Source organism: Saimiri boliviensis, chromosome 1 (assembly GCF_048565385.1).
Source record: "Saimiri boliviensis isolate mSaiBol1 chromosome 1, mSaiBol1.pri, whole genome shotgun sequence".
Lineage (NCBI taxonomy): Eukaryota > Metazoa > Chordata > Mammalia > Primates > Cebidae > Saimiri > Saimiri boliviensis.
Genome location: NC_133449.1, coordinates 122,588,951 through 122,613,144, shown reverse-complemented (window position 1 = coordinate 122,613,144; position 24,194 = coordinate 122,588,951). Strand labels below are relative to the sequence as shown.

At 49.8% G+C, this 24,194-nt stretch overlaps 1 protein-coding gene across 3 annotated transcripts in view; it reads right to left on the bottom strand.

Moving 5' to 3' along the window:
• ZNF423 (zinc finger protein 423) overlaps positions 1–24,194 on the bottom strand; it is a 363,648-nt gene that overhangs the window by 233,382 nt on the left and 106,072 nt on the right. For all 3 annotated transcript variants that reach the window (XM_074403307.1, XM_039461811.2, XM_074403317.1), the window contains one exon: positions 4,918–5,118. In XM_074403307.1, the coding sequence (XP_074259408.1) occupies positions 4,918–5,118 (201 nt within the window). The remainder of the gene's footprint in view (positions 1–4,917; positions 5,119–24,194) is intronic.

The following is a 24,194-nucleotide window of genomic DNA, read 5'->3' as shown; positions in this document are numbered from 1 at the left end:
AGAAGGCAAGACACCCATGCTGAGCTCCAAACTAGTCCTAAAGGCGATTTCTATTCCAAGGCAAGTGCCTGGAGCCTACGGTCTTACTGCCTACAACAAAAAGCCAAATCAGGCCAGCAGTCCCTTTAGCTAAGAGGTCAAGGACCCCAAAAGCTGTCAAGTGCTCCAGCCCTGGGGACCTGGGCTGGCACGTTCCAGGACTGGCACAGCACACACCGCTGCTGACAGCCACGGTGGCCACTCGAATGAACGGCACTAGGAAAGTCAGGTCTCAAACATGACAGTGCACTGGGAGCTCCCACACGGCCTCCAGCAGCCAGCCTCTTAATTCAGGCCAAAGCCGCAGTCAGCCTAGATCGCAGTGTCTTTAAAAGGGAGTATTTGTACCAGGAAGCGATAAATCCGGACTACAGGCACACAGGTGACTGGCTTCAGTGAGCGCATAAAAAACACGATCAGCCCATGGGAGAACCGAACCTCTCGCACCTTCTGCTACAGTACCCCAGGCAGTTCCCAGAGAAACTTCCTAGAGCAGTGCAAGTCCTCCTGGCTCCTAGAAGATGACGATAACACTCCCTGCTACAGCTTCGAGGACCAAATTTGCTTAGCCAACACTTACATGTTGTCATGTTATTTGTTCCAGTGCGATCTGAATCAGTGAGACCTGAGCTGACGGGGACTTCCCGTCCTCGGCAGTTCAGATAGCCACCAAATCCTTTGCCATCTCCTGATTTGGTGGCCACAAACAATGTCTCCACTAGGAACAGACAAGCCCGTCACACTTACCAAGTCAGCCTTTATCTACACCATTGCAAAAAGCCTCATCTACAGACATCTTAGTCTAAATTTAATATTTTCATAGGGTATGAATGCACTACCTGCAACTCAAGCTTTCCGCCCTTGAGCACTGCTATTTAAAAGACAGAGATCTGCTCCCCACCAAAAAAAAGAAAGAAAAATGGCGAAGACCAGATAACAACATGGGAACCCGCTCATAACATGTCATGGGACAAACGCAGACCATGAAAACGTGTGTGCTCACAACCCCAAGCATGCAAACGTGTGGCATTCCATGGCCAGGGGCTGAAGAGGAACAAAGAAAGATCAAACAGACGTCAGGGCGGGAGAATGAATGGAGAGGACTGGATTTCTGCTCTTTTCAGTCTGCCATAAAAATACAATGTTTGATACCTTATCGGTTTAAGGTTGGTTCCTCCTCAGACACAAATGAGAGAGAGATGGAGAGAAGAACAGGACTTGATGGAGCTATCTGAGATCTTAAAGCCCAAGCTTCAACAGCTCATGGGCCCCGTATGCCACTCCTGCTGAGGAACAGCAGACGAGGTGCCTTCTCAAGCTCCCAACTGGAAATGAGGGCTCCTTAGTTCAGGAGCTGTGCCCCAGGTTGCGGGTGGGGGTGGCTTCCACCGTGGCCATTCTGGCATGAGGCTCCCCTCCCACCCCTGAGGGATGAGCACTCCCGCACCTCAGAAAACCCCAAACCCCACCACAGCTACTCTCCCAGATTCTGAAGGAGCAAAATGCTGCCCCCAATCTCCCCCTCACCACCACCCCAACTGCCACAGAAAGAGAGTCAAGTGCTGACTCTGCAGAAGCAGCTTTCAGCAAGAGCCACATTCACGGTCACCACCCACAAAACACACCCTGCCACCCCACCACACAGCGTTCTCCCCAGAAGGCCAATAGCTGGCAAGGGCTGACCCTGCCAGGACACACCCATTGGGAAAGCACGTGCTGCTCCACATGCCAGCAGCAACAACCCCTGTGAGGGGGAGGGTTGTTCACGCCCCAGGTGACGATTCCTAGGAGCGGACCCTCTGCCCCAGGCCCAGCTGGCAGACCCTCTGGTTCCCCCACAAACATCTGCAGGGCACCGTGGCCTGCCCAGCCTGCGCCCAGCACGGCCCTCTCGAACACAGTGTCTGTTGGGCTGTCAAGTGCCCATCTCTCCTCCAGAGCGTCCACTCCACAAGGGCAGCAACGTCCACCCATAGCATCCCTGGCACAGCGCCTAGCGCATCGTGGGGTTGGTGACTTCTATCGCGTGACCAGTGGTGAGCGTCCAGCAGACCCACGGCCAGGGGAAGCCTGCAATTGCACGTTCATATCAGTTCCAAACCTTTAAACCAGAGGCCAATTTTCAAACAGCATCTTCTGCTAAAGCCCCAGGTATAAAACAGAGTTTTAAGGTGAATCATTCTGACTGGACTGGACATCAGAGTCCCCTCATCTGACAGGTACCAGTACTCACCTCCTATCCCCCAAACACACCACACCATAGTCCTGAGATACCTCTGGGAACACAGTTCGAAAATCACTGCACAACGGAAGGGTGTGAAAGCATTCCAGGTAGGAACTGTTTTGAATAATACACACGCAACTCCTGGTGGCTTATCCCATCCTTGGGTAATCCTAAGAACCCTAGAACTGGGGGAAAATAACTCCTCACACGTCTAGGAAACTATCCCAGGCTGGGTCACGCCTTTACCGGGAGGTAATGAGTTTCTCGGGGATGCTCTTAGGCAAGGTTATTTCCTAACTCTTTCAAGGAATTTCTGCCTCCCTTCCGAAGCTCCAGGGTTTGGGGGTATTCCTAGCTCTTGCATCCCCATGGAGGTCGTTAGGAGGGTCCTGTTAGGGCAGGAGTGTTGGCAGATACAACCAGCATCAATAAGGACAAGCTGTGGATCCTGCAAACAGGGCTGCCATGGATTTCAGCCAGAGTCAGAGGCTGAGAGAAAGGTCTGCCACCGGAAGAAGGATCCTTCTCAGGACCAAAGCACAATTAGCTCCCAGTTCTTATTTCCGGCTCAGACCCCCACATACAACCCAGTTTCCCAGTTTCCTTTCTCCACCTAGAAATGCCACCATTCTTAAAAGTGAGACCGAGGCTGGGTGTGGCTCACACCTGTAATCCCAGCACTTTGGCAGGTCGAGGTAGGCAGATCACCTGAGGTTAGGAGTTCAAAATCAGCCTGGCCAACATGGCGAAACCCTGTCTCTACAAAAATACAACAATTAGCTCGGCATGATGGCGGGTACCTGTAATCCCACCCACTAGGGAGGTTGAGGCGGGAGAATCAATTGAACTCGGGAGGCGGAGGTTGCAGTAAGCTGAGGTTGCACCACTGCACTCCAGCCTGGGCCACAGAGCAAGACGCCATCTCAAAAAAAAAAAAAAAAAAAAAAAAAAAAAAAAAAAAAAGTGAGACTGAAAGGAGAATCTCCTTGATTTGAAGGACCAGAGGAAGGGGCAGCCTCTAAGGGCTGCAGGGACTTAAGAAAGCGCAGCTTAGCAAAGGGCCTGTGGCCCCACTCTAACAACTACACAGAATGACCTGTTCTCTTGCATTTAGAAAACAAAGAGGATAACTTGTCATTAGCTCAATTAGTTGATTGTTTTTAAAGTAAGTGGCAATATTTCATTCTCTTATAGTTAAGATTCCATGCCAATTCTTGGCTAAATCAAAAAATATACCAACATCTATAGTATTATTCCTCAAGTAGGATGAGGGTCAATAGCCCAGGGTCCAGAAGAGGTCCTAGGTTGGCCACCAAACAGCTGTGTGACCTCGGCCAAGCAATCACCTTTCCCTCTCTTTCTTGGGGAAGTGAGGAGACTTAAAAAGCTAACCCCATAGGTCCCTTCCAATTCTGATTTAGAACTGAAAATTAACCATTACCTCTGCCTCTGGTTGAAATATCACAAATTCCAAATTACTGGGGTTTGGATTACTGGATTCCAAAATGTCCAAAACTATAAGATTCCTCTTAGGTCTATTATTATTATTACTACTATTATTTTTTTTAAATATATGTTCCCTCCAGAGGTTGAGATGGGGACTTGGTCTAGCCAGAGCTGTGCAGGCACAGGTGTCACTAGAGGGCAAATCATAGCAGTTCCCCAAACACTTAGTTTCAAAATTCCAAGATGAAATGAGGAGTAGAAAAAGTGAGAAATCTGGGTGCCAATCTAATCCCTACCAGTAAATGTTCCCCTAAACAGGTGATGGGTTCCCTTTAGAATGCTGGCCTGAGGTTTCAGGCCCTCTCCCGTAAACCAGCATCCAAGGAGTTTCATCAACAACCATGATGGAGGAAGGTAGCTCAGGAAGGCTGTGTGAGGAACACAGATGCTATGAACTCCCTCTGCAGATCTCAGAGCCCAGAAATGTCTCAATCCCTGCAGCATGGCTGCCACATCCCAGGGAACACACAGGCCCTCTGGTTCCTACCCCCACCCCAATCACCCCAGACAAACAAACATAGACACATGCAACTCCTGAAGTCTTCAGTAGCTCCCATAAAACTGGTCTCACACACCCTCTCCAAGACACTGACAATGGAGAACAGAGCTCCAGTCAAATCTAGCAGAAGCAGCTCCCAGCTACCCTTCTCCTCCTACTCCAGAGAATCATGAGGTGAAGCACACAGGTGGAACCTGCTCCCTTTCTCACAGGCTGTCCTTGGCCTTTGAAATTCTCCTCATCCTATCACAAGCCCTGCCTCAGAGCTTACTCCTTTACGCAGCTTTCCACACTTAAGCTGCTTAACTTTGCACTAACAACCTCTTAATTGCTGGGTTTCCCAAAGGCCTTCCAGAAATTCAGGGTGCAGATCCACCTGCTCATGGCCTGAGTACTAGAGCACAGTTTGTGGGGAGGGGGTGCCAGGACAGAGTATCACCATCTAATTCCTGCCTGCCGGAAAGCTGTTGCTTTTATTTTTAATTGTATTTAAAAGGCGGATACAGGGTACCCAAGACACCACAATAAAATGACATTAACTGCAAAATTACATTATTAATTCTTTAATCTCACTTGAGGCTTCAAGCTGTTGCTATGTCCAATTACCCGTGTAACCACCTGTCAGAGTCCCGGGGCTGTTTTGCATTACCTCCAGGACAGCGGTGGGCCCGGTGGTCCGTCAGGTCTGCCAGAGACTCGAAGTCCTGCTGACAGTGATCGCAGGTGTAAATTGATTCATCCTCCATGTCTTCATCATCCTCATTTCTCTCCTCTTGACTTGTCACGCTGTTCCTGTCTTCCAGCGCACGGCTGGTTTTCCGATCGCACTCTGGCTCTCCTTCTAGGCCTCCTGCCAACAGGAAGAATACAGTCCATGTCAGCTGATGGGGTCTTGGGAAAGGGTTTTAAAAGAATCGCCCGGCATTTATTAAGATACATTTAATTACTCTACCTCCCGGGGTCCATTATCCTTGACACCTCTCAGTATATTAATAGATGGGGTTTTTTGTAGCATGTGGCGCCGTAATTCTCAACTAGATTCTTTAATTCTTGGTGCAAATCTTCTAGGGGGTTTCCTGTCATCTCCCCTCTGTGCATGGATGCTAGGGGTCGTGACCCATCAGAGAGGTGAAAAACCTCAGTATTTTGTCTCCTAAAAACCCAATTCTGTTACACACCTTTTTAGAGTCTCCATTAGCTGTTCCTAACACAACTAAACTTTTAGCTTTCCCCACAGCCTTGCAATTTAAAGCCAGGAGATCTCTTAGCCAAGTTCACCTTCCACACAACAGGCCTTCCAGGGCAGGGACATTGGCTCAGTGCTTTGCAAATATGTTCAACTATGAAATCAAGGAAGCAAACATTTGAAGAACCATGGATGGTCGAATCTCAAGCTTAAAATGCATCCTGGCTGGGCATGGGAGCTCACACCTACAATCCTAGCACTCTGAGAGACCAAGATGGGAAGACTGCTTAAGACCTAGCATTCAAGATCAGCCTGGGCAATATAGCAAGACTCTATGTCTACAAAAAAAAAAAAAATTTTTAATTAGCCTGGCATGGTGGTATGTGCCTGTAGTTCTAGCTACTCAGGAGGATTGCTAGAGACCAGGAGTTCGAGGTTACAGAGAACTATGATCATGCCACTGCACTCCAGCCTGGGCCTGGACTCTATCTCGAAAAAATATATAATAAAATAAACAGTGTGTTTAACCCCTCACCTGTGATCTAGTACTGGCCTAGAGAGCGAGAATCAGTGTTGGAATGATCTGGCTGATTTCTTTAAACTAAAATAGCCACTATGCTTAGCACTGTGCAGAGAGTGGCTAATCCACAAGGAAAAGCAAATCTGTGACCGTGATGATGCCTTGCATTTGTGCTGTGTTCGGTGCTTCTTCAAAGCCACCATTATATATGCACAGCCCCATTTCACAGCCTTGCATATCCCAAACTCAAAGCTCAAGGGATCATGTGGTCCACCCCCTGCAGAGAGGAACAGCTTTGTTATTCCCATCTCACAGGTAAGGTACCTGGCATCCAGCCAGAAGAAGCAACAGTCCCGGCACCCTATAGAGGCTCAGCTCAACGTCGTGACTCCTGGTCTCGTTCACTTCCCTGTACAACCGTGGGAAATGGAGCACAGCCCCAATCTTACAGATTAATAAGACACAGCAAGAACTTGTAAATCTAAGTGCAAAAGCAGCATGGTAAATATAATACACAGAATATATCAGTAATCCTAATAAACATCAATGGATAAAATTTGCCTGTTAAATTGCAGAGATCTGGCCGGGTACAGTGGCTCACACCTGTGAGCACTTTGGGAGCATCCCAGCACTTTGGGAGGCTGAGGGGGGGCAGATCACCTGAGGTCAGGAGTTCAAGACGGGCCTGGCCAACATGATGAAACCCCATCTCTACTAAAAAAAACACAAACATTAGCGGAGCTTGGTGGCAGACGCCTGCAATCCCAGCTACTCAGCAGGCTGAGACAGGAGAACTGCTTAAACCAGGAGGCAGAGGTTGCAGTGAGCCAGGATCATGCCACTGCACTCCAGCCTGGGTGACAAAGTGAAACTCTGTCTCAAAAAAAAAAAAAAAATGTAGAGACACTTGGATTGGAAAATAAAAGTGTGTGTTGTTTCTTCCCATAGCCCGTACTAGAAAACGGATCTACCCATCCAGAAACTAGCAGTGCTGATTTAAATCAAAGAAAGGGATCCTATTATGCATAAAGGTGTTTTTGAAAACATATATGCATATGCAAAAGTGTGTGCATGTGCACTTGTGCGTACATGTGTGTACATGCAACATCACAGTTACAGGAAAAGGCTCAGTGCACAACCTATAAACCCCCGAGGGCTAGGCGCCGAAGCAAGAAAGAGAGACACAAAGCAAAGAATGCATTCGATTCAAGGTGGAAACCACAGTCCTATGAATATTTCAATTTGCAAACAGATAATGTTATAAGGGCTCTATTTCTCCTGTCTGCACAGAACATGCCCTTCCAAGCACCCGACATCAAGAACCTGGGAACACAAATCAGCTCATCGGAGAGCCAGCTGCTTCCTTCCAAGGCGGGGAACGTTGCACGACACGCCGCCTGGAACTGCACAGAGGCAGTAAAAATCAATGTTTCCATTTGTGGCCCATCAAAACATCTCTCTTCTTACCAATTAAGGGATGTACAGTTTTTAGGTTCTTTTATTATCAGAATGCGCCAACTCCCGGCAATACAGAAATCCCATTAAAAGCCAGGCAGCATATTTATCTCAGGGAATCTGATCCGCCGCTGTGGCTAGGGCGAGAAATAGAAAGCAAAGCAATGAGAAATATCATTTGGAGCCTTCGATATTATAAGTCATCACACAACCATGGTTACACAGTCAAGCACCCGTCTCTGAAATTCCTCGTTTACAGTCTTTCCTTAATAAAAAAAAATGTCTGTAGAAGGGGAAAATAAAAGAGCCATAATTCTGGCTTTATCTACTACACCAACTCTCCAGATAATAAGTTACAATCAGCACCACATTTGTGCTACTTTACTTAACACACAATTTAATAGACATATTTAAATTATCCCCTCGTTATTTTTTTGCCATATTTACTTGGCAGCACTTTCTATAATAGCTCATCTAATCCACAACTGGACCCACAAACATCACAGTGCATTTGATCTCTTTAAATCTGGTACATCCTGTTGACTCGGGAGTAGATAAATCAGAATGTCAACTCTCAGGTTTTTATAAGGCAAAAACCCATAAAGTCATCCAAGAGTATAAATCTGTTTTAAGCAACTGTCACCTCCTCTACGGCCGGCTACTAATGGGAAGGGAGGGTGGCTGTGCAGAAAGGGATGGACACAGAGGCGAGCTCAGGCCATGCAAAGGCTTGGAACTTATCCTCCGGCTCCCAGGGGGTCAAGAGGTCAGCCAGCCTGACCCTCAGGAAGGTGATGCCAGAGAGGGAAGACTCAGGGGCCTGAAGAAGTTTTGGGGAGCAGGACTTCCCTGATGCCCCAAGGGCCCCTCTGCTGATTCAGCAGAATCAGACACTGGAGAACAGGAAGGCCTCCACCCCAGGCAGGGTTTGTCTCTTGCAAGGCACTTTCATGCCCAGGAGTTTCTGAACCTCACCTTAAGACAAAAGAATAAATGATGTTATTTTTCCACTTGCAGGTAAGAAAGCTGAGCCTCTGCAAGGCCACCCAAAGCCATGCCAGGATTGAATCTGCACGTTCACGTGTTCATTAAGCAGCACACCTTTCCAGAAGTTCCAGGGCCTGTTACAGCCCGAACTTCTCCAAGGCCCAGGAGGCGGGAGTTCTGAGAACACGGAGTTCCAAGGACATCAGTCCTACCTGGAGACTCTGAGGTTCCTCTTTTCCAGGCCCACCTGATCAGTTGCTCAGTAAGTCCTGGGGATAGAATGATTGGACTTTCCCTACTTCTCCAACTCAGCCCTACCTGTCCTGCGTGCTGCCCCGTCCTGCTCCAGACCCTTCCCTCAACAGGTCCCTGGACATCACCTGGGCAAACTCAGAGAAGGCAGAGCCCAGAGGCCCAACACCTGCCCTGCCAGGTGAGTCCCATCACAAGTGCTGGCTCATTTCTACGACCTGGGCTAGAACTGTAATATTGACCCACTGGTTCCTCACCCTGGAGCCCAATGACACAACTTCAGCAGGCCAAGGGGAAGGCCAACAGCTCAACGCTTTTCTTCAGAGGCCTCCGGGGCTAGGCAGGGCTTTCCGAAAACAGCTCCTTTCCCTTAATGCTCCTGCCCTGTCCTCCTGGGGGCCGCCTGCAGCAGCGTGTAGACAGCACGCTCAGGGAAGGCCCCAGTCAAACGGACTTCAAATCAGGTGCCTCTCCCTCAGGGCCATGTGCACGGGACACAAACCAACTTGGTGCTGTGAACAGCAACCTGTCCGTCCAGCTGACAAGATTCCCTACCTCCCAGAGCCCATGCTTTCCACGATGGACAGCTGTTTCCTGATGTGCGCACCTGGATCCTTTTGCCCATGAATTAAGCACTCAACGCTTCATCAAGTGCCATCATATCCCCATTTTACAGGTGAGGAAAGCGGAGCTCTGGGAAGTGACGCCACAGGGAAGTGGCGGGGCCAGGTTTCCAGCCCACTGCATGTGACTCTTAACCACTGTACTACATGGTTTCCTCACAGCAAGACACGATGAACACCAGAGCCAGGTGTTGGGGTGTTTGTAAACCCTTCAAAGTCCCATGCAGGGTCCCGGTCATGGCCCCTTCGGTTCAGCAATGGCGCTGCTGACCTCTCTCGCTTATCACCCATCTCCACGGCCTTGCAGATCATCTCTCAACCCCAGAAACTGCCAAGTCTCCTTGGTCCAGGACTTCCCACTCCCAATCTTTGGCAGGAAGATTTCCATTAAATCTTCACGCAGCTCCCTAGGATCCCCGCAAGCCTGGGCACCCATGGAACTCGGGGCCCCATTACTCTTTCCCCAGGGCTCGCTTCCCTTTGCAGTCAGAGCACTCAGCATCATGCGCACTCATGCTTTTGTGGGCTAATCTGTCTATTCTATCTCACTGTGGCAGGGTGTATTTCCACAGACGGCCACAGCAATATCTCTCACCCCACTTGCCCTTCTGCAGGGAAACCCTGACTCCCCCACCATAAGGAGGGACTAAAGTCTCCTCCACAGTCCACCTCGGGGCTGGCCAGCCTCAGCGGCTCCTTGACCAATAGAATGCAACCGAAGTACTGTTCCAGACTTCTGAGGCTAGGTCAGAAGGAGGCTTGCAGCGTCCCCACCGCATCTCCTGGGACACTTCCCGTTGGAGCCCAGCTGCCGTACTATATAAAGCCCGAGCCACGTGGAGAGAGAGTGCATGGGGCTCCAGTCAACAGCTCCCGGTTTCCAGCACCAACTTCAGCCACGGAAGCGTGCCATCTTGGACATCCCATCCCAAGGAGCCTTTGCATGACAGCAGCCCCAAATCCCAAGCAGCTGCAACCGTACAAGAAACACCCAGTGAGACTGCCAGCTGAACCCAGTTAGGTCATAGTACTGTGAGAAGTAGTAATAAATTGTTGTTTCAGGCCATTACATTTTGGGATGGTTTGTTACACAACAATGGATAGCCGACCTTCTGCCTCTGTACCAGATGCTAAGCTCCATGAGGGCAGGAGCTGTGTCTATTTTAGCTCAGTGCCACCTCTCCCACCCCTGGCACACAGATGGACACATAGTAGGGGCTTATTAAATGTTGAATGAATGGATGAGTGAATGAATTGATTGGTTTCAAAAAAAGCAGGTCTCTGAAACCCACAGAGGTGGAGGCAGAAGGAGGGAAAGGGGCCACAGTGCAGTTTCTTGTCTGATGATAAGTATTATATTGAACCATATAAAGGAGCCATCCTTTTAGGTCAAAAAAGTTAAATACTGGCAATCTCAAATGGCTTAACTTCACATACGATGGGGTTGCCCTGTCCTGCCAGCTTCTTTCTGCAGCCAGGAGGAAGAGGGTAAACCCACACCAGAAAATCCCACTATACCACACCCACCCAAACTCAGCTTCCCTGAACCCAAGATACGGACTTGTGGGACTTTCTGTGAGCAAAGAGAGGCAATAACAAAACCTTTCATCTTGATCATGTTTCATTAGAAAGTAGTGAATTTTCAGGCCAGTCTCAGCGGCTCGCGTAAGTGCTGTAATCCCAGCAGTTTAGAAGGCTGAGGCAGGAGGCTCTCTTGAGTTTGAGACCAGCCCAGGCAACACAATGAGGCCCTATCTTTACAAAAATTTTTTAAATTAGCCAGGCACGGTGGTACACGCCTGTGGTCCTAGCTACTTGGGAGGCTGAGACAGGAGGATCGATTCAGCCAAGAGTTAGAGGCTGCAGTGAGCCATGTTTGCACCACTGCACTCCAGCCTGGATAACAGAGCAAGAGTCTCAAAAAATAAAGTAAAAGTAGTGAATTTTCCCATAGCTACTGCCCTTAAGAAAGGGCTTGCATTCAAGATGATGACATTGACAGCTGACAGCGGACCCTGCAGAAATCCTGTGCAGCAAGAGAGCTGGCCTCATGCCCCCTGGAAGGAAGGAGCAGCAGAGGCCTTGCCAGGGACCGAGGGAGGTGGCACAGCCTCCTCTACACCCAAGGGGAAGCTGAGCACTTCGTAACCATCTCCTGGTACCATTTTACATTCATGTCGCCACATTTTGATGGGCACAGAGACCGTATGCGGTAGGTACAATGGATACCCCTACTCTAAAGGTAGGTGCAATGAACTCGCCCACTTTGTCAATGAGGAAAAAAGCCAAGGCTCAGGAGCCCATGCAAAGCACGTGCCAGGAAGGGCAGAGTGGGATTTGTACCCAGATCTTCTGGCTCTAGATTCTGACTCTTTTTTTTTTTTTAAACAGTCTCACTCTGTCACCCAGGCTGGAGTACAGCAGCGCGATCTCAGCTCGCTGCAACCTTCACCTCCCGGGTTCCAGTGATTCTCCTGCCTCAGCTTCCGCACAGCTGGGATTACAGGCATGTCCCACCAGCTAATTTTTGTATTTTTAGTAGAGACAGGGTTTTGCCATATTGGCTGGATTGGTCTCAAACTCCTGACCTCTGGTGATCTGCCCTCCTTGGCCTCCCGATTACAGGCGTGAGCCACTGCACCCGGCTGATCTTGACTCTTAACCACTACGTGGAAAGGCAGAAAGGGAATGCCTGCAAAATCACGGGGCAGGGGACAGCTGGCTGGGTCCACTGCCAGGAAAAGGGGAACGCGGAGAGGCCCCAGGGGACCAGAACACCCACAGGCTGCCAGGTCTGAGAAGAGGACATTTCCTACCTTCTCAGCAGGGCTTCGTGAGGTCATGAGCCAGGGCCACCAGGGCCTCACTTTCCCAAGGGGCAGCTAGGAGAGGATCAGCCAACGAGTGTCCCTTCCCTCTCTGCCCCTGGCCAGCATGCGAATCAAAAAAAAAAAAAAAAAAAAAAAAAAACTCTCCAGGAAGGATGCCTCTTCCTCACCCTGGTGTCCTGGGAGTCATCTAGCCAGCACAAAGCCCTGGGCACCCTGAGACCCTCCCAGGGACCATGAGGGGTCCCACCTCTGGAGCCCCGTGGCCGAGTATACAACATGAAGGCAGGAGGCCAGGAGCTGCCCCCATGCACTCGAGAAAGAGAGACCCAGGGCAGAGCTTGAGAGGCATGAGACAGACCCGGGTCAACAACTACACACACACTCGCCCATTCTTTCCTTCATTCATTCCACAAATACTTATTAAGTGCCTACTGTGTGCCAGGAAAAAACAGATGCACATTTGCTACAACATAGAGTGCTCCCGACCCTATTTATCTTGGCAGCCTCAAAGCCTACACACAAGCTGGCACAGAAAAGATGCTTAATAAATACGGGGTGGGTGAATGACTGAATAGATGAATAAATGAATGCCCGAGAGGATACACTAAGCAGTAAGGGCCAGCATCCTGGGCTGGGGCTGGTCAGGGACCCAGGTTCCAGTCTTAGCTCGAGTACCCCTCAGTCCCCAACCATGAGTGACCTTGGCCAAGGCACGTCCTCTGCCTGAGCCTCCGATTCTTCATAGGCGCATAAGGAGCCTGAATATCATGAAACCCATCCTCTCTGACCTCACAGGGTGGAGGTGGGGCTCACCTGAATGCATGGCCACTATGGACTGGCAAGCAGCTCAGCTACACATGCGAGGTTACAGGAGCCTTGTGGGGTTTCAAGGGGATAGGGGAGGCCAGAGCAGAGCAGGGACGGGTGGGAGGAGGAAGGGTGCAGGGGAGAGGGAGATCAGTGGAGCTGAGAAAGGAGAGAGCCAGGAACAGTGCCAGGTGAGAGTGGGTAGGGAGTGGGGTCAGTGGGGTCAGTGGGGTCAGCAAGCCTGGGATGGCTTCTCCACCTCTTAATTCTTCTCCCAATCAGATTTGAATGGGAGACCACACCATCCACCCCCATAGAAAGCCAAACCACCAGCCGGCACGTTCTAGGCACATCCAGAGGTTACCAGAGAACCCAACTGTACAGGAGCCATCGGGACACTGGGGTAGAGGAGTGCAGTGGGGCTGATGGCACCAAGTTGTCAAAATAAAGACAGTCATTAAGTAATGACACACACAAGCAGCAGATGGCTGGATGCACATTCTAGGGACTGTCGGGGATGACAGTGAAAAAAACAGAAAAGAATTACAGGCTCTGAGGCCAGCCTCTCTGGGTTCAAATCCACATTCCACCATTTAGCAGCTGGGGGACCATGAACAAGTCACTTGCCCTCTCTGGGACTGGTTTAATTAAGTCACATTATTTTAATAAGGTGATGCATACAAAGCCTGATGATGCTTGGCTCACAGGACAGCGAGACAATGGAACTGGTGAGCACTGTCTTGCTGCTGCATTATGATTCAAAGCAACACGTGCAGCATCGCATGCAGACAAGGGTTGGAGGCGTCAAACCCGGAGGAGTCTGGCACGCTCCTGAGGATGCAGGAGGATGAGAAATGTCAGGCCACAGGCCCTCTTGCAAGGCACGAAAATGTCCATACAGACCAAAAGAAAAAGAAAATCCCCTCAACCAGGAGAGGAAAGTCCTGGGTCCAGATGTGAATCCTCCTCTACCTAAATCGTGCAACCTCGAGTAAAGGTTCGAGCCACCTCCTCTGTGAAGGGGTGTGCTCCGCTTGCAATTCACAAGCCCACTGTTCCTGTGCCCGCCCCCTGTAGGTAGCTGAGGGAAAAACAGTTCAGGAAGACACCTACCATTGCCAAGGCCTTACCCTGGAGCAACATGGGTTTTTTGGTTTTTGTGGGTTTTTTTCGAGACAGGGTCTTGGTCTGTCATCCAGGCTGGAGTGCAGTGATGCGATCTCGGCTCACCACAGCCTTGAACTCCTGGGCTCAAGCAATCCTCCCACCTCAGTGTCTCAAGCAGTTAGGACTACAGGTGCACCACGAGACCCAGGTAATTTTTAAAATTTTTGTAGAGATGGGGTTTTGCTATGTTGTCTAGGCTAGCCTCAAACTCCCAGCCTCAAGTAATCCCACCTCAGCCTCCCAAAGTGCTGGGATTACAGATGTGAGTCACTGCACCCAGCCGACATTTATTTTTTGTAAAAAAAAAAAAAAAAATACATCCTACACCTTCATGTTTCCTGAAAACATGTTCCCGAGAGCAAGATGCCTTTTCTGAACCTGGGTGCCAGGTCAAAGCTCTGGCTTAGTCGCTACTCAGTGTTGGCTTGGGCCCACAGAGAAAAGTGCTCTTCTCCATGAACACTCTCTCAAGCGGGCCCCGGGAAGGGTGTGGCCACGGCTGGGCAAGGAGCCCACACATCCCAATTCCGCACTCAGCTTGTGCATCCATTGCTGGCCCCAAATTCCGCGAGGCAGCCATTATTTATCTTCAGGTTTAAAATATTTGCAGTGCAGGCAGCAGGGTAACATTTAACACTCAGCCTAAAGGGTCCCCTTGGCAGCAGAGCTCTAGGCAAATATTTTAACACATAATTTGCTGCCCAAGTTCAGCTTCTTAAATAAGGAAGCAACTTCTGGAAGGCTGTCTGGGGAGCCCCGGTGTCCCCATCAGTGCCCATGGCTCTGCGGACAGAATTTCAAGCCAAGGCCCATCGGAGACACTGAACCTGACCTTGGCTACATTGCACAAGCCTTGCTGCGCTGCTCCGTCCTGGCTAGCCATGAGGGACTGGATACAGGACAACCCTCTGCAAAGGTCCACGGAAATGACTAGAACCTTCCAGAGAACATATCTTCAGTTGTCAGGAAATCTAGAACCTAAAGGATTAGCAGTGTGATGGCAATCACCTCCTTCAGTTTCAGACCTTCCAATTCATTCGTATCCTTTGTCTCGTGACCCCTGGCCGCCCTAAGGGAGATGTTATCACCAAGCCTATTTTATAGAGGGCAAAACTGAGGCTCCGATGGCTTAGACTGTCCCCTCAGTCACTCAGATAACCAGTGGAGAGAAGCTCTCAACTCCAGTTACCCCACCACCACCACACAAATTACGCAAATGAGTGTACAGGCGAATGGGGTGTGGAGGGAACGCACAGAAGCCCATGCAGGGAAAGGGCTCAACTCCTCTAGATCGTCAGCAGTGCAAACACACCTGCTGCTTTCTTTTTTAAGAAGGAAATCCATGGCTCATGCCTGTAATCCCAGCACTTTGGGAGGCCGAGGTGGGTGAATCATTTGAGGTCACAAGTTCAAGACCAGCATGGCCAACAGAATAAAACCCCATCTCTACTAAAAATAAAAAAAATTTAAAAATTAGCTGGGCATGGTGGCTCATGCCTGTAAGCCCAGCTACTCAGGAGACTGAGGCAGGAGAATCATTTGAACCCAGGAGGCACAGGTTGCAGTGACCAAGATCATGCCACTGCACTCCAGCCTGGGTGACAGAGTAAGACGCTGTCAAGGAAGGAAGGAAGGAAGGAAGGAAGGAAGGACGGACGGAGGGAAGGAGGGAGGGAGGGAGGGAAGGATGGAAGGAAGGAAGGAAGGAAGGAAGGAAGGAAGGAAGGAAGGAAGGAAGGAAGGGAAAAGAAAAGAAAAGAGAGAGAAAGAAAGAGAGAGAGAGAGAAAGAGAAAGAGAGAGAGGGAGCGAGGGAGGGCAGGAGGAAGAAAGAAGGAAATCTACCATTCTATATAAAATTTCTGGATTTCTAATAGGCAGTTGACTTTAAGTTTTAAGAAACACAGTATGGGGCCAGGCACGGTGGTTCCCACCTGTAATCCCAGTACTTTGGGAGCCGAGGAGGGTAGATCATGAGGTCAGGAGTTCGAGACTAATCTGGCCAACATAGTGAAACCCCGTCTCTACTAAAAATACAAAAAATTAGCCAGTGTGGTGGTGTGCGCCTGTAATCCCAGCTACTCAGGAGGCTGAGGCAGGAAAATTGCATGAACCCGGGAGGCGGAGGTTGCAATGAGGCAAGACTGCGCCATTGCTCTACAGCCCAGGTGACAGTCCGAGACTCCGTCTCAAAAAAAAAGAAAACAGTATGGGCTAAACGATACTCCTTGGAGGGCTAGTGCAGCCTGGGGCTTCCCACTGAGGCTCTCTGCCATGGACTGTGCCCAGCAAGAGTGCGCCAGAGTCCCTAGAGCACAGGGTCATCTGCTTATTCCTCATCATTCCTCACCTGAGCAGTGATGACAGTGTCTCTTCCTTAGAGATTTAAGACCTGAGTTCAAGTCCACTTTTGTGCAAGACCTTGGTTACTTGTACTTCTGAGACTCAGTTTCCTCACCCAGAAAATGAGGATGGTGCTCATGTTGTAAGAGCTCCCTATGGGGCCACCTTCCAGGTGACCTCACTCCAGGTATCTGCTCCCTAGGCCCTCGTCAGCAAGTGAGCTCCCTAAATGCTGGAACCACATCAGACACATATCCTCCACATCTTCAATCAGTCAACAAACATTTACCGAGCACCTACTATGTGCCAACCCCTGTTCTAGATGCAAACACATGAAAGAACCATGCACAGCTCCATGACAGGAGAGGCTGACATTTGGTCACAAGCACCTTGTTTTTTACGGGTGTTCCACAAATGCAGGAAAGAATGACTCTAACCTCCCTGCAGGGCTCAGATGCTAAACACAATCCAGGAAGGTAAAGAAAGATGGCAGCTTCCCCACCTCACAGACACTTGCACTCAGCTCTCAACTACAGTGGGTCAGGAACGGGTGGAAAGGAAAGAAGGCAGATGAGAGGGAGGGGAAAAGCTGGGAGGGAAGGAGGGGGGAGAAAAATAAACCACAGACACCCCTTGCAAGAAAAAACAAATCTATTTTTCCAGCAAGTAGTTAACAGTATCACTCTTCCAAGCCTTACAATCTTAATAAAACTGATCTCGCCGTGTGTAGTAATGAAGAGCAGTTGGACAAAGCCACCCTGGAACCATGAAAATTGTGCACAGTTACCTCCTCGTGACCTCCTGAGGCAGTGACCATTCTGCCCTCGCCTTGCTGTCATGTTTTGTCTCTGGGAAGGGGGAGATGGGGGAGCAGGGCCGGCGGTGAACAGAGGAGGGAGGATGGTTGGGCAGCGTGGGGAGCTCGATAAATCCAGCTAATTTGTGGCCAATGTCAGTGCCTGACACTCCTAATTGCTCTCAGTCCTGGAGAGAAGTCAAGGCGAAGATGCTGGGGTGCAGATCACCCCCCTTGTGGCTGCAGAAAGAGGATCCCAGTTAGGGGGAAAAAAGCAGGGAGAGAAGGGATCTGTACCCCTAAAAACTGAACCAGTAGCCAGGCTAATGGAGTTTGGCTCAGAGGCAAGGATAAACAGAGGCGGTGTGGACGGAAAGCCCAGAGCCCAGGGACCACGCATAATCACTGTGCATTCCAGGCAAGGCGAGCCCTCTCTGGGCATCCGCTGCCCCATCTGAAAATTAAGGCATGAACCACAGAGAAGCAATTTTTAAAACCATGCACTTTAGCAGTTCAACACTGTGCCAGGGGCAGGCCTGAGGGCAGAACTCCAAGGCAACACTTCCACACCCAGGGAGCCCTGCTGCTGCATGCCTGCCTGCCTTCCACGCCAGGATCCCACAACAGCGCTTTGCAGAAACAGCCTCACTGTCAAAGTAGAAAGTGTGCAAAAGTTCACCCAGCCAACTCCTCAACTCCTCCTGGCCGTCCAGGCCTCAGCTCAGTGAATCTGCACCCCCACAGGATCAGGCTCCTCTGGGAGCTCTGGGAGCAAGCTGGGCACCTCTCCCTCCCCACTTATCATAGCAGTCTCATGATTTTATTTGCAGGATATGCAAAGTTCCTGGGCACACAAGCTCCAGGCAGACAGGTCCGCATCAGTTCTGTTCACGCACTGCACCGAGTAGGGCCTGGTACACAGCAGGTGATTAATAGGATGTTGAAGAAGCAATCTGGAAGGGCCCTTCCCACTCTGACATTTAAAGATCTAGCCACAGGTCTGTATTTCCTGGAAGGGATGAGACATCAGGAATGAAGCCCGAAGCAGGCCTCTGGTCCTGCCTGCTGCATCCGGACACAGGAGGCTCAGGGACTCCCCAGAGCGGCTCCAGAGCCTCTACTGTAACCCAAAAGCCAGCAGCTCTCTTCCCACCAATGACCCTCCCACCAACAAGCCTCTGGATGGGCCTGGAGGGCCAGGGGAGCCCCGTCTCCCTCCAGCCACAGTGCACAGGCTCCGCAAAAAGCCTTTAAAAATTAACCAGTTGCCAGCCATGGAGAGAGCCTGGCGCACAGCCACGTTCCAGGGAATACGGAAGTGGCGCCTGGAGAAAAGGGAGCAGGCCTCATGAAGTAGCTTTCCCGAGCTGTCCCACCCAGGGAGGAGCACACGAAGATTCCAAGGAGCCGCTCCCAGCAAACCCCCATCTAGGCACCCACTTCCCGGAGGAGGGCAGCAGCCTCAGCCCGCCTCCCAGGACCCATGTGAGCAGCGGGCTCCTCCAGGAGACCCTGGGGGTCCCTTCACCACTTAACCTCATCCACTTGCTCAGGTCTGCCGTCCTTCTGCTGACTTCCCGTCAGTCCCCAGGAGGGTGTTTGGAGCCCCACAAGTGGGCTGTAAGACATTCCTCGATGTCTCCAGAAACCCAGATTCTAGAAGCAGGCCACAGAACAAAGCCAATGGCTTGGGCAGCATGACACATCCGCCACGGAGGTCCAAAATGCCTCGGCACACAGGCGGCCAGGCAGGGTGTCCCCACACTCAGCACACACGCGGCCAGGTGGGTGTCCCCATGCTCAGCACACAGGTGGCCAGGCGGGGTGTCCCCAGCTTGGGGTCAGGGTTTTGATAGGGGACTACACTCAGACTCCCCAGCCAATGACAGCAAGACCTGCTTGATGGCCTAGGACCCCTGAATTCACATTCCTAGGCAAAGAGACGCAGAGACATGGGGGGATTAGCCACAGGCTAAAGGTCAAGTGGGCCACGCCAAGGAAACTTCCAGACCCACCCCAGGGGCCTGGCTGCCTCCGCCTGATGGCCAATATCGATGCGATCTATATGCACACGCACACCCCACACCCCACTCGCCACCCCCAGGCTCCTCCTCAAACCGTCACTTAACTCGGATTTCAAACTGCTGGTGATGTTCTTTAGTCAACATGAAGCAGAAACCTTTTATTAAATGCTGCTAATTTTTTATTGATCACACTGTGAATCATTTCATTTTCCATTACCGCAAATGTCTCCTATCAGGGCTCCACGATCGGGCTTCTTTCTTCATTCTCGAGTAACTTGTCACTTTTAATCAGTTTTCCGTTTCGGTCTGGCTCAAAAATTAGAAAGTGAGCTCTTTGTATCATTATTGCTTTTGTTTAAAAAAAAAAAAAAAGTTTCCATGCAGGAAAGGTTATTAAACTCAGAATAAATATACATGAATCAAATTCAAATGAAATTCCTCCCTGGCTCTAACCAATTTTAGCATTAGCTTTTATAATTTTTTTAGGTTTATTTTCACGGAAAGACTGTTCATAATTATTGCTCGTGCTCTCCCAAAACACTTATGTTACTAAAGTGCGAAATGTCTTCTAACACAAAGACAGATCTCTGGGAAGTAATTACAGAAATGCATTCAGGGGCAATAATTCTATATTAGCTGTCAGCAGCAGACATCCTCTGAAAGGCACTTGTTATGAAGGAATTATTTGTGCTACTATTGAAGGCATGGCAGGCAAGCCCAAACTGAAAGACTGCATCCGATCAGAAACATGGGCTCCCTCATCAAGGGTCAAATTAAGTTTAAATCATTACCTTGAAGCCCAGCAAACTCGTACCTGACTGTCTATTGTGAAGACGTTTTTGAGGCGCACTCGAGCGCGACGTGGTCTTCCCGTTCGCAGCGTGGTGCAATTACCCTTAGTCTCAAAAGGATTCTGCCATGAGCTTGTCACAATAGGGAGAGAGGAGGTGGCAGGGTGTCTATTAAATGCTAACTCGTGTCACCAAACAGAATTTTCAAGAATTATAAATTGCCGAGATGCCTTGCCGCTGACCCCCTTGCGTTAAGAAGAGCCCAGAATATTATCGGGAAAGTGCAAGAATTTGCATCAAAGGCAGGAAAGGACTCTCTATGGGGAGCCCACGGGGATGGAGCTAAGAGGACTGGGATCCAGTGAACTATCTCCTCGGCCCATAGAAGGTCCAACTGGGATCTGCGACACAACACCAGCTTCCTCAGGGCAGAGAAATACCGTAAAATGAGGACAGGTTGGGGGGATCTGAGGAGGTGTGAATTTCATCTGAGCATTGTCCCTAACTCTTGGCATGACCTCAGGCCAGTCAATTCCTCTCCCTGAGCCTCAGTTTCCCCATCTGTAACAACATCCTACGTCAACTGTGTGTGGAGGGCATTCTCTAAGTGGAATGCAATATTGGCCCCTGCTATTCAGGTTCAGTCTTCCCACCTGTAAAAGGACAGGATTGATTTCAGGCACTGTTAAAGGAACCACCGGGCCAGTGGGTGTAGGAAGAAAGTGTGGGATAAAGAGCAGAGCATATTCCTGGGCTCAGACGTCTCAGGGGATCTGCTTAGACTCATCAAGCCTCAGTTTCCCCACCTCAAAAGAGGACAAGCTAAAGGTCATGGCCTGGGATTGTCCTTATCAATCAGAGTGAAGCACAAACCCAGGCTTCTTTTATCTGCTCACCACTGTTATTTCCAAAAAGACAGCGTACTTTCTTTTTTTTTTTTTTTTTTTTTTTTTTTTTTGAGATGGAATCTTGCTCTGTCACCTGGCTGGAGTGCAGTGGCAGGGTCTCGGCTCACTGCAAACTCTGCCTCCTGGGTTCATGAGATTCTCCTACCTCAGCCTCCGAGTAGCTGGGACTACAGGCACCCACCACCACACCCAGCTAATTTTTGCATTTTTAGTAGAGATGGGGTTTTGCCACGCTGACCAGGTGGGTCTCGAATTCCTGACCTCAGATGAACTGCACAGCTTCAGCCTCCCAAAGTGCTGTGATTACAGGCATGAATCACCGCACCCAGCCAAAACTGGGTGCTTTCTAAGACATCTCAGGGCAAGAAGCAAAAGAACTACTTCCTCCTCATAGCTGGGGCCTGTCTATCCCGAGCAGCACCCCACAGTGCCCAGCAGTGCCCAGCAGTTGTGGCACCCCTGGCCGCAGCCTCCTGACCTTTCCCACAACCTCCAAGCTCAGCCCATGACCCAAGTGGGGCCACTAAGACACAATCCAGAGACGTGCTAGAATCACTGGGAAAGAAGGTCCTTAAAGTGGGGAGAGCAGAGCTGTCAGATAGAGATAGGGGACAGCAGTTTCAGCCATGCCCTTTGACTCAGTCACTGCAGAGGCTTATATCCTAGAAAACTCCTGTTTGTGAAATTCTGCCGCGAGAATAGCCACTGCAGAATGATTTTCAATAGTCAAAAAAAATTAGCATCTACATCTCCATGAACAGCAGATCAATAGATAAGATTGTGGTACATTTACAGAGTGGACAACACAGCAATTAAAATTAATGAAACAGCTACATGTATCAACACAGATTAATCTTCCAAACATAATGTTGAGAGAGGGGAAAAAAGCAAGTCACTAAAGATAAACTATACATATGGTAACCTATGGCATCCACATTGTTTTAAAACATATATACCAATAGTATTTAAATACCATTTATATATATTTCCAGAAGCAAAATATACAGGGAAATGCCAAGCCCTAGGGAGGCAGGAAGAGGAGGGCACTTTGGCACCCAGCTGGGTGAACGATTCCTTAAGCTAAAGGTACATCCTGGCCGGTCATTATTCTCTTTTGCTCATCTGATATATTTCATTAAAAAAAAAACAAAAACACCATTACTAAGTCACTAAAATTTTTCAGATGATAAATTTTTAGATGAAGACAGCACTGAAGAAAGGAGCCAATCCAATCCAGTGCTTTCTCAGAATCTGTGACCCAAGAGATTGTCCCTAGGGCACAAGACAAGTTAGTGGCAGAATCAGGGTTAGTACCCAGCCCTGGGCTCCTTCCTCCCTCCAGTGTGGAGGAACCTAGCCCTGGTTGGGGGATGGGACTGAAGAAAATGATACCGAGGTGCACAGAGGCTTTCACTTGTAGTCCCAGCTACTTGGGAGGCTGAGGCAGGAGGATCACCCAGGAATTCAAGGCCAGACTGCGCAATAAACGAGATCTTGTCTCTATAAACAAATAAACAAATAGGACCTAAGTATGTTGTTCTATCAGGGCAGGAACTTCTATCTGCTCACTGTGGAATCCTCAGCACTTAGAACAGCGCCTGGCACACAGTAGGTGCACGATAACTCCTTGTTGAATGGATGAATGGATGTAGACTGAGATGATTAAAGTCATGATCATCATTCCTTAAAGCAGACTTTCTTGGGCAAGCCCCCTAGCTGGACAACACCAACTTAGTCATTTTTAAGTAAATGCAGATTGTCTACCTCTGAGTTTCAAAAGAAAATCACTTCTCACCAATTTTCTGACCCTCCTGTGGGTAGGCTGAGATTGTGAGTCATGGCTGAGCCTGGAAAACCACCTTTGGGGAGATGAGAATGGAAAACCGCCTAATTCAAGGAAGAGCCAGGTACTGCCTAAAACGCATCATGGCCCCCTTCCAGGAGCACACATCGAATGGAAAAAAATTACTCCAACCCTCTCCGTCGGAGAGCATCTTCCGGCTGGCCGACCAAAGGAGCTGGTTGCTAAGATCGCACCGTGTGACATCACCGGATCACTTACCACATGCAAGACATGGCCAAGTTCAGAGTTCAGAACAGTTTCCGGATATCTCTCCAGCAAAGCCCCTTTTCCATGTAGGGACGGGAGGACGGGAAAGTATCTTGATGGGTACCCACCTGTGACGCCCCTGCCCTAGGACAGAGGTACTACTACAGCTGCGGAAACTGAGGCCCGGAGGGGGGGAAGGTCACTGCTAGAGGATGGTAGAACAGGGGTTCCAACCTCTAAGAGACCAGTGCTCCTTCTGAGCATGGAGGTGCTTCCTAGGATACCAGGCTCTGAGCTGCTCTGTGTACAAACCTCTTGTGCAGAAAGAGGTGACCACAGGCTGCAGCTTTTCCACACTGACAATGTGGTTTTCATGGAGTACAGGGGCTACCATCCCATCTCCATGGCAATCAATAAAGAGCTGAGGAAGGTGGTGAAACAGCATGGGACAGTAACAACCTCCTCTCAAGCAGAGGCACCACCCCACGGGGCATATGGCAGCACCACGCCTCACCAGAGACAGGAGCCCCAGAAGTGAGGTCCCATGGGAGCCCTGTGCTAAGCCAGGAATGACACAGGCCCCTCGCCCCCCAGAAACGCCCATGCCGGTAGCCCTGCCCACACTTGCAACAAGCACTGCAGGTCCTGACCTCCACAGGGATGCAGGGCGCGCATTCAGCCAGCCTGTGGTCTCAACCCGCTTTCTCCCCAGAACTGCTTCTGTGTTTCTATCTTTCTTTCCCAGAAAAAATGAAACTTTACTGTTATTTCTGATTACAATGATAACTGCGACTGATGTCAAAGATACAAGCCATACAGAGAAGTATAAAGAAAAATAGTGAAAATCACCTGAAACCTCAGCACCAGAGCTTGGGGCTGTGACCACTTTGATGCGCGCGGTTCAGTGCATCCTCTCTCGTGTTTACGGACATGCGCAGTGATCACCATGTGCGAATGCGATCCTGCACCGCACGCTGATGGGTAACCTTTCTATACTTTGTTCCACTCGACCCTGGGCCATGGTCATCTCTTCCAGGGATCGTTTTCAGAGTCTGCCGTCAAAGCTTCGTCTAAAGGGAAATCACAGAGTCCACAACTCCTAGTGAAATGTGAACCGGCCCCAGTACTGAACTGGGGAGGGGTGGGGGAGCGGTTTCTATCTTAGAAAGGGTTTCCTTGCTTTGCAAA